The sequence below is a fragment of the Ictalurus punctatus genome, chromosome 19 (genome assembly GCF_001660625.3).
Source record: "Ictalurus punctatus breed USDA103 chromosome 19, Coco_2.0, whole genome shotgun sequence".
Lineage (NCBI taxonomy): Eukaryota > Metazoa > Chordata > Actinopteri > Siluriformes > Ictaluridae > Ictalurus > Ictalurus punctatus.
Genome location: NC_030434.2, coordinates 8057045 through 8068402, shown reverse-complemented (window position 1 = coordinate 8068402; position 11358 = coordinate 8057045). Strand labels below are relative to the sequence as shown.

Sequence of the window (11358 nt, the reverse complement as noted above, 5' to 3'; positions counted from 1 at the left end):
TCGGTGTGAACGGTTTGGAAAAGTGTTTCGAAAAAAAAACCAACAACAACAAAGAAATGTGCAACCGGAGCCGTGGTCGTGCAGACCTCAGTGCAGAGGAGACATGTCTGTACAGAAGTGCGTGTCAGCTTTGCAGTGGCAGGTATAAACTGCACCCGTCGTATCTGCCTTATTAAGACGTACCGGTCATTATCTTAAGAATACGTAAGGGTAACCCTTCATAGATTAGTTTGATCACAAAGCTTTTCCTTTAGCCTTGTAGGTGGACAGACCAGGGAAAAAAAACACCCCTTCTAATGATATACACGCAGCACTGCTGCAGAAGGACGAAATGGGAATAGAATTCTCAGCCACAGCTGCTGGATGTGCACAATTCCTGTTCCTAGAAAACATGGTAAATATGCTGCTCTTGGCTCAAAAGTGAGTGAGAGAGAGAGAGAGAGAGAGAGAGAGAGAGAGAGAGAGAGAGAGAGAGAGAGAGAGAGAGAGAGCTCCAAATTCCTGGGGACCAGAATAGGCCAAGAGCAAAGGAGAGTGTGTGTATGTTTTAATTCAGATCACTGTTAGCAGTGCTGTGAGGCTGTGACTTGTACAGCAGAGTTACTAGGACACAGGTACTGTTGTCCTTGTTGGACTCTCGTTAAAGAAGAACTCATTATCAAAAGCTTTTGAGAGCACCTTGTCAAAACGACAAAGCGAGAAACACTATCTGCTTCCTTTGGGGAGTAGTTAAAGTATTACAGTACATCACATCACATGTAAGTACACAGTCATGACATTTCGCACGGGAGTAGCCTTAAGCTTTGCTTGTTGACAGTTTTAATCATGACCCAGATGCATGCATGCAGAAAGAGAACTGTTTCCTGTTCACAAGCATTACATAACTGCAGAGGTGGGGAAAGCTTAGCTCAGCAGCTATTAAGCCAAGCCTGACACATATGTGTGCTAAAATGAGGCATTTAGCAAAGAAACGTCATGTAGCTCATGAGAACAAAATCAAGACAGGCCACAGTGAGGATGCAAGACATATTTTTAGTAATGTACATACTAGTTACCATACAAGCATTTCAAAACAGAATGAATGCAACCACTTAGTACGTCAATATTGTGGATTTCTTTCATTTCACTAGTATTTATATCACTATATATAATATATATATATATATCACAGAGTGCTTTTAGTTTTGAGCAAAGACAACCAGAAAGTTTTAAACTGCAGCCATTTAAAAGAGCATTGATGCAATAATAATAATGATTAGTTCAATATGGGCCAATATGTTCTAATATACACTATATGGCCAAAAGTATGTGGACACCTGCCCATCACACCCATATAACACGGAACAGTATACGAGACAAGTGCAACCCAATAAATACACAGGACAATAGATACACTGAACATGGACTGTAAGCTATTGTGTAATGTAGCAGCAGCAATACTGGCAGCAGAAACAAGTTCCATAATACCTCTGAGCAAAAAGCGAGCTCCATGAAGACATGTTCATGTCAGAGTGGAAGAACTCGAGTATATTGCACAGACCTCTGACCTCAACCCCACTGAACACCTTTGGGATGAACTGGAATGAAGACCTCCTCACCCAACATCAGTACCTGATCTCACTAATGTTCTTGTAGCTGAATGATCACAAACCCCCACAGTCACGCTCCAAAATCTAGTGGAAAGTCTTCCCAGAAGAGTGGAGCGCATTATAACAGGAAAGAGGGAATAAATCTGGAATGGGATGTTCAACAAGCACATATGGCGGTGACGATCAGGTGTCCACACACACCAATTATATAATAACTATATGACAATTTCCACAAGTACTAACTGACTACAGAGTAAACGTTTTGGCACAGATGCTCTTCAAGCTAAATGGCTGCATTAGTAATTGTGGCTTTAGTCTCAGTTATTTTGTTTTCATAACGACTGGCAGACAGATGGCCTATCTATAGATCAAAAGGAAATGTATGCACTTCAGACAAGAAGAGGCTTTCAGTGTTCAACATGTTGACATTTAGCTGAAGGTCTTGCGAGGTGAAGTACACACAGCCAAGCGAACAGTTAAGCAGCACTGCATAAGTGTGAGAAAGAAAAAAAAACTAAACAACAAGAACAGAAGAAAGTATTCTGAAAGGTCCAGCTTGGACCGAAATAGATCTTGAATCATTACCACACCATTGTTTGATGGGGAACATGCAAGTGTGCTTACATAAGATGAAACCTTTTGAACTCAGGCATACTTTAAATAAAACAGGAAATAATACTTCTTCTTTTTTTTTTTTTTTATTGAATGAAATGTTGAACCGTATAACAACATTAGTATTACTAAACTGAGTTTTGTGCCTTCATGTTTCATTGGTTGCCCTGCGATGGACTCGTGTCCCATCCAGAGTACAGTATTCCCATCTTATTACCAGTGTTCCCGGGAATGGCTCCGGCTCCACCGTGACCCTGACCAAACGTTAAACGCTTACTGAAGATGTATGAATGAATCTGTTAGCCCATGTATTCCTATCATTCCTCCTCAGTTTAACGTAGAACATTTATTCATTTACGTACACGTTTAGTCTAAATTGGTTTATATCAGTGTTAGGAAATGCTTGTACAACTTCAATTCCAAAAAAGCTGGGACAGTGTATAAAATGTAAATGAAAACAGAATGCAAAGATTTGTAAATCTCATGAACCCATATGTAATGCACGATAGAACATAGAAAACATATCAAATGTTTAAACTGAGGAATTGGGGTTATAGTTTTATTTATTTCTTTATTTTTTTCTTCTCTAGCTGCTTCCTTGCTTAATTCTATCTGTCCTGTGTTCTCAGGTTGTATGGGGTCTCACTGCAGCATGCATTACGACACACATCATTCTGGACTGAAAGTTCACTGACACCTTGTGGACAGAAGAAGCCAATATAGTGGATTGAAGAAGTCAGGTTTTATTTATTTAATTATATACATATACAGATATATATATATATATATATATATATATATATATATATATATATATATATATATATATATATATATATATATATATATAACACACACACAAACACACACATATATATACATATATATATACATACATACATATATATATATATAAAAATTTTACAGAAAATTTTATTAAATATAAATCATATACATTTTACTTTGTGTGCCCTTTTGATAGATAATCTGAATCATTAATGTGAGACTGATACATAAATACCCCCAAGAAAAAATGATTTCCTATGATGATTAATGCTACCGACACCAAATGTCTTACACGCAATAAACATTATTTCTATATCATATTCCATGCACAATATCGCTAGTACAATCTAATTCGTCTGTAGTGTAGCCCTTTACTTAATTTCATGTAGTTTGATTTAAAGACGCTTTAACTTCTTCGTAGGGATTCCTGGGCTGCCTCTGAGCTCAGTGTCCTGTACAGCAGCATATAAGCAGTACCACTGAAACATCACAAAAAAAATTATTTAAAAAAATGATTACTAAAAAAGGATAAATCTGTAAACACTGTGAATGTGAATGACATAATCGTGCCATTATAGAGGTACTGTTAACAGAAATTTCCAACATACCTGAACCGTCCTTGCCCTCCATACGTTTCTTGAACCGTCTCCCAGCAGACCTACAAACAGCATAAACAAATTATGTTCCAGATGTTAAAGCTTCAGTGCTATACACTCACTGACAACTTTAATAAGAACACCTGTACCCCGGCTCATTCATGCAGTAGGTTCTGAGATGCTTTTCTGCTCACCACGGTTGTAATGAGTGTAAAAAACAGTATTTAATTTGATGTATTTTGTGGATTTTCTCCCTAATTTCGTTCCATCCATTAGGCAACTCTTCCCTATCACATGACAGCGACCAACCAGGGAGGGCGAAGGCTATCATGTAATACTGCTGCTCATGCAGCGTCATGTGGGGGTGTAATCCACTCAGAGGAAAGTGCTATTCCGCACACATGAGCTCACAGATGCAAATGAGATGGCTAGTGTCGCTGTGCTTGATAGGGGAGAGAGAGTATGCCATCTGATAACATGGCCAGTTTTGTTCTCTTGTGCTGCATCCCAGTTTGCTTACTTATACTATTCACTAATAGTATGTACTCTTTTTGTGATGAAAATGTACAAATTTGTGAGTGTAGAGCAAATGCGTATGCAAGTACTAGGACATACCAACTCGTCATGTAACGGAAGAGAACATCGTTGCCTAGTTACACGTACGATCGCTGTAAACAAACTCCTCGTTCCATTTCAGCTTTTCTTCATTCGGGATTCTTTATATAGTTTATACTACATCATTTAATTTACCATCCCTTTGATTTATTTGTCCACATTTCATTTACAGCTCTCTAAATGCGTTACACTCGTCCGCCATGTTTGCAGGTTGAATTCGGCGATGCAAACCGTCACATAACTCCTCCTCCCTCCCTCGCGCAAGGAGTTGTGAAACTCATTTCAACCTACAATGATTTTGGACACACTAACGCTAATCTCGGATACCATTAGGACGGATTGTAGGCGAATTGGGATCCAGCGTGGGACTACAAAATCATCAATCTCCAGATGATATGGCGAACGCTTTTTTGTCGCGCCACACGGGAACCCTGTCATGTGTGTTTATTTAAGTTACTGTAGACTTCCTGTCCTCGTTTGATTTCTCTCATCAACATCTCAAGTCATTTCCGCTCATAGTCCCGCTGCTCACATCGATGTTTTTTGTTTTTTCCACCATTCTGTGTAAACTCTAGAGACTGCTGTGTGAGAAATTCCCAGGAGATCAGCCGTTTCTGAAATACTCACACTCGTGCCAACAACCATGCCACGATCAGAGTCACTCAGATCACTTATTTTCTCCTCTTTTTGATGTTTGATGTGAACGTGTAACTGAAGCTCTTGACCTGTATCGGCATGATTCCATGCACTGATTGGCTGCCACATGCTTGGCTGACTGGATAACTGCATGAATGAGCAATTCCTAATAAAGTAGTCAGTGAGTGTAAATAGCAGTATTTAAATACATTGCTACCAGGTTAATTCAAATTGAACTTGTCTCACTTGTGTCACGTTGCTGTCATCAACATAACACCACTTGCTTTCCTTGGAATAGATGTATGCCGTGTAGTGCCCCGTCATGGCCGTCCCAGAATGAACTATGACTGCATATAGTCTGTACATGCTCTCCGACTATGAAAAGACAGGCAACATTTATACGATTGTAATACAGAGCTGAAGGTATTTTCAACCTTTAATCCACGAGATAAACGACTTCGCAAACTTTACCGCTTTGGAACGTTCCTCAGGTAACATTTCAGCCATGTTAATAGTTTCAGGGAAACTGACTTTGGTGTTCAGCTTTTTGGTAAAGTCTCTGTTGCTTCTGAACCTCTTTAGGTGAATGCATAGGATAGATGGCAGTGAAACAAGCTTCTGCCCCTATGAAACAAACAATAAAAATCACAACAACAACAACAACAACAAGAATCATCATCATCATCATCATCAAATTGTAAGACCTGATCAGTTGGCGTCTTCCTTTCACATCTGACACAGTAAAACGCTTCACTGCCTTCCAACTTCTGCGACTCAAAGAACATTTTTAAACAGTCCTCCTGGGAAAGAAAATAGCATTAACTTAATGAGCGCTGAGGAGTTTGTATGCTAATGAGTCAGCTGTACAAGTAAAGTAACATGGATACAGTATAGAGTACAGAAGCTTTTGCTTCCAAATGTGGGGAATTCAGCTGCACAAATCTGAACATTTTTTTTTGTATTTAAAGGAAAACTCTACCCGGAAAACATGTTTAAAACATCAACATATTTGTGGTGCGTTTAGCGATTCTGGTGCTAATTTGTTGCTTGGTCCTATATTTTCATTATTCCTGTGAGAAGATGGCGGGTGTCTGGGGCTGGCTAGGGAGGTTACAACGGTGTTTAATAATAGGAAAAAATGTAGTGATTTCAAACACAAGTTTGTGCTCAGAAAAAAAAAAAATCTTTTCTCTCACTCGCATTTTCAAGCAATGTTCAATACAGTTACGCTGGAGTACAGCACAGACTCAACTATGCTTGGTTATTTCACTATCTATAAAATTATAAGTGGGGCACAGTGGCTTAGTGGTTAGCATGTTTGCCTCACACCTCTGAGGTTGGGGGTTTGAATCCTGAATCCACCCTGGGTGTTTGTGTGTGTGGAGTTTCCCCATGCTTTGAGAGTTTCCTCCCCCAGTCCAAAGACATATTTTAGGTTGATTGGCATTTCCAAATCGTCTGTAGTGTGTGAATTGTGCCCTGCAATGGGTTGGCACCCCATCCTTGTGCCCCGAGTTCCCTGGGATAGGCTCCGGGCTCTCCCGCAACCCTGATAAGCGGTCTAGAAAATGGATGGGATTCACGAAACAATAAGCACGATGCCGTTGTTGGCACTATTAGCACGAAAACTAAAGCTTCAGAGCTTTATCTATTTGAACAATATGTACAGAGGTGAGAGAACAGGATAGACTAAAGTACTAAAGCATCGCTCTCTTTAGGTAGAGTTGCTTGACGTAAGGGTTAAATTCCAACGCCGCCACTATCAGCAAGTAGTTGATAGTGCATTGTGGGTAATATAGTCTTCATTGTGGGTGAGATAGAATAGTATGTAGTTAGTTGGTTTGGACGTTGGAAGAGGAAGTTTCTTAGCTGCATTTGTGAGAAAATCTGGCCGACGCATTTGTGATAAAAATTGCTTCCTGTTTGTTTGCGAGTCGAGTTTTCCTTTGCAAAGCAGATTGTGTTTGTTTGCGAAATTGTTTATTAACGCCATAGAATAGACTGTATTTATACCCAGTGCACCTCAGGGAGACCAGCTGTTCTTGCTGTCGTAAGGTATGGTAGAAGGGACTCGGGGAAATAAATCTTAAGGCAGAGACTGTGGTGTCTTATGAAATTAGTTAAATGAGTGAAATTAGCTTTAACAGTCGCTGCAATGCATTTACACACAACGAGGCCTCTATAAAATCTCAATCACTACTATCCATGTTTGCTTTTGCACTGACAAATGCAACTTTAACTGCAACCAGTTAAAACTGGATGATGATTAGTGGCACCAAAAGGGTAATATTTCAACAAATGTGTCCACTGAACCCTAAAGTTTTTTTTTTTTTTTTTTTAAGAATCAAGCTTTCCTCACCAAGGTGTTCTCGCCGTCATGCAGATGTAGTGGCAAGCGGAGGAAGAAGGTGGGGACACGGTGTACGTTCTCACATTCTAAACACCGAGAGCGTCCTTCCACCTCGATCTTGAAAAGATTTGTGATCTCTGCAGCCTGCAACAAAATGCGACAAAAAAGACAATCCAGTCTCTCCGTCATACGCAAGCCTCTACTCTGTGGGAGTTCCTAGAACACAATCATGCCCATGACATCATTAGGATCTTTCAAATCCACCCATAATAACACTTCTAGATGAATTATGGTCTGAATTACAGTATGTCATAATAGGTAGGACATTTTGGATTCGTGCCATAAACACACTCATACGTGTTTATGCCTTATCTATTTTCTAATAGTCCTTTTTTAAAGCACAGCATGAAGAATTCAATTCTGAACCCACAATTTGCTGGTCAGACATCTGCTTCTGAATGAGATTTAGGATGGCGTGGAAGACTTCATCAGCGTCATGTTGTGTTAACCCTAAAGCAAAACACTTTATTCAGAAACTATTAATCAAGATTACAAGTCTAAATGTCCAGGACATGTTTTTAAACAATTATTATTCAGCTACAATGGTAATGATTCTGACTGTCGACCTTTATTATTTGTGGAAATATGACAGATTGCATACGGCAAATGTGGTTATAGTGAAGACACTCCAGAAAACGTTGATGAGGCCTGGCCTGGCTATGATCCTTCATGGCTTCTAATGCTCTTTTGAGCTCCAGGGGAACATTGTAGACATCGGATTCCTTAGACGGCTGCCATCTAAATGCAAAAATATCAGCCTATCTAAAAACATTTGTACTTCTATCTTACAAATACAGTTGAGGCCAAAAGTTTACAGACAAATGGCTTGCAAAAGTACGCAACCCCCCTGGAATTGATCAGATTTGTCGGAATAGTGTTATGTTATTAGACACGCCAATCAGCCTACCAATTGGAATGGGGGAGGAAACCGGAGTACCTGGAGGAAACCCCCGTTTCACGGGGAGAACATGCAAACTCCACACATGGTGGAGAATCGAACTCCCGACCCTGGAGGTGTGAGACGACCGTGCTAACCACTAAGCCACCATGCATCATACTTGGTGCAAATGTAACGCAGGTCAAACCTCAATTAACACCAGTTAACCTGTACAGTAAAATATGGTGGTGGTAGCATCATGCTCTGATGATGCTTTTTTTATCCTTAAAACTTGGGCCTCTTTGCAAAATTGAAAGGAGAATGGATGGAGCAAAATACAGGGGGATATTCCAAGAGAACTTGCTCTACTTTTTAAATTTGGGAAAAACACCTTTCACCTTTCAGCAAGACACTGGTCCCAAACACAATATGTAGGAGTGGTTAAAAACAAAAAGGCACTGTCTCTAAAGGTAGGACCTTTTACAGCCACAGGTGCACTCGGAGTTCACTCATGAAATGTTTCGCGCTGTGAGAAACTGCGATTGAGTATCTTTAGCTTAGATATATGTAAATTCTTGGCCTCAACTGTAAATGTACCTGGAATTTGAATATCTTTATTTATAATATTTTTATTTGTGTCTTGCAAGGTATAATTAGCATTTGTATTTATATGTAGTGCATATAATTATGTTCATTTACAGTATTTATGTCATTATTTATCATTATTATTATTATTATTATTATTATTATTATTATTAAATGTGTCATTATTTACATTTCTAAAGAAATTCGTTTGATTATAGTATTCATTCTTTTTACATTAGTAATAATTACTGTATTAAAACTCAGGTGACATCATGTCTTACCTGCTGAGCACCTTCTGTAATTCTGGAGTGGCTGCAAAAGACTGCAGTAAAGCATTTATACAGCAGGAGAGACTGCAGTTCGAAAGCCCTCTCACACCTGCAAGTACGAGTGATTGCATGACATGTACATTTAAACACAATTCATGCATGTTTACTCGTTATTAAGACATTCACTGGTGTATATATAAATGCAGAATATTAAACAAATTCTTCCTTCACTATAAAGTGCAATTCGGAGGCAACGTAAAGTGGATATAATAATAAAAAAAAAAGTCTACACACCCCTGTTAAAATGGAAGCTTTTTGCGATGTAAAAAATTAAACCAAGGTACATAAAGCATGTCGGATTTTTTTCCACCTTTAATGTGAAATAGCAAACCAATAAAATTCAAATAAAAGACAAGTTGCCTTAAAAAAAACAATTCCTTTTTTTAATTTTTTTTTTTTTAAAGAAACGTTTTAGGAATAAACAAAAAAACAAAAAAATCAAGCATAAAAAATAATGATCATACACCTGTGATCAATGAACTGATTCTGATTAACCCCAAATAAAGGTCAGCCGTTTCTGTAGGATAATTTTTATTAATTGTTAAAAAATTTTTTTTAAAATACATTTCCTTGGTTTCATCCAACTACCGAAGCCATGGTCCACAAAGAGCTTTCAAAGCATGTCCAGGATTTCATTGTCAGAAGGTAAGGGGTACAAAAGAACCTACAATTCCCATGAGACAGCAATCTTCTGTATTCTTCACGTCTGTGAAGTCAATCATGTGGTGTTATGGTCTGACAAGACCCAGGTAGAACATTTTGGGCATAATTCTAAAAGAAATATTTGGCGCAAAAACAATACGGCTTATTAACTAAAGAACACCAAGCTCACTATGAAGCATGGTGGTGGCAGTATCATGTCAAGGAAGCTCTTGTCAAGGAATCATAGATAGCTCCAAAAATCCATCTATTTTGGCACAAAACCTGCAGGCCTCTGTTAGACAGCCGAGGATGAAGAAAAATGACTTTCCAGCACGATAACAACCCAAAGGACAAATCCAAGTCAACAAAGGAATGGCTTCAGAGGAAGAAGATACATTTTTGGAATGGTCCAATCAGAGTCCAAATCTAAATCCGACTGAAAACCTTTGGAATGACTTGAAGAGGGCTGTGCACAGGCGAGATCCCCTCGCAATTTGATAGGTCTGGAGCATTTTTGCAAGGAAAAATGGAGTGTTTTAAGTCGTTTTTTCTTCTTTTTTTCACACTAAAATGATTCTATTTGTTTTCCCGCTAGAACTTTCCATGAAAAAGATCTGATTCGGTTTATCTTGGTTTCATTTTTTACATCGCACAAACCTGCAGATTTAACAGGGGTGACTTTTTATATCCACATTTTATATATATATATATATATATATATATATATATATATATATGTGTGTGTGTGTGTGTGTGTGTGTGTGTGTGTGTGTGAGAGAGAGAACTCACTGAAGTCTCTTTTCATGTCGCAAAAAGGAAATCTTGTAGACGAAGTCATACCCATCTAAAAACAAAACCAAACATTAAATAGGAAGTTGCAACAGGAAGACAGAGGCAGTGTTGAGAGGAGTTTATTTGATGAACCTAGCAACTGTATTGTTACAAATAGTTAAAGGGGTCATAACATGTTTAAAAACCCATGATATGACTCCTTTAAAATATGGTATTCCTTACAATACAATAAAATACAATACATAAAATATGGACTCCTTACAAAATGTGGTATCATTTGTGGTTTTAATTGATTTTATTGATATTTATTAATCACTGAAATAGGAAAAAAAAACATGCATTGAAGTAAAAAAAAAAAATCACAATGAATTAAAGCATTATCATTCAGCATTATTTATTTATTTCAGGGCTCGAAGTAGCTATTAGAATGCTTAAAAAGCAGAGAACTTTCTGAATGCTCAGTTTCTCTGTGATGTGTCTGAATCTAGTTGTGTCTGACTTTGTCTACTCTCTAAAACATTTAGCAATAGGCTGTAGCGTTAGCATAAACACCTTCAGGATGACAACGAACGAATTAGACTGTTTATAACCTTATTAAACAAAAAGGTGTGAAATGAAACACTGACCTGAAGTGAAGCTTTAATGCTCTTCAGACAAAGTGGTGATACACTGAATTTGACTCAGAGTGACTCTTCAGCAGAAACGAAACTGATTCACTTTCACTTTCCTTTCATTCACTCATACATTTCTGTTCTAGGCGGAGCAACAACCTGTCCGAAATGTCTCTAAAACCTGGTGTCCTCCTGCAAGCCTGGTGACTACGCTTACATGGACAGCAGTAATCTAATTATTGACCTTAATCTGAGTAAGATAATAGTGTGATTAAGCT

At 38.3% G+C, this 11358-nt stretch overlaps 1 protein-coding gene across 2 annotated transcripts; it reads right to left on the bottom strand.

The window, feature by feature from the left end:
- Positions 1–3120: 3120 nt before the first annotated feature.
- Positions 3121–11230, bottom strand: usp18 (ubiquitin specific peptidase 18). 2 transcript variants are annotated; one of them, XM_053688057.1, is made up of 11 exons: positions 11096–11230; positions 10467–10521; positions 8988–9084; positions 7846–7982; positions 7615–7694; positions 7194–7400; positions 5539–5634; positions 5306–5458; positions 5081–5209; positions 3596–3645; positions 3121–3466 (listed from the first exon to the last, which is right to left on the bottom strand). In XM_053688057.1, the coding sequence occupies exons 2-11, from the start codon at positions 10519–10521 to the stop codon at positions 3394–3396; spliced, it is 1077 nt and encodes a 358-aa protein (XP_053544032.1). In that variant the 5' UTR covers positions 11096–11230; the 3' UTR covers positions 3121–3393. The 2 variants fall into 2 exon arrangements, with proteins under 2 accessions (XP_053544032.1, XP_017349594.1); XM_017494105.3 differs by having other exon boundaries at positions 7194–7328.
- Between the last annotated feature and the right edge of the window lie 128 nt (positions 11231–11358).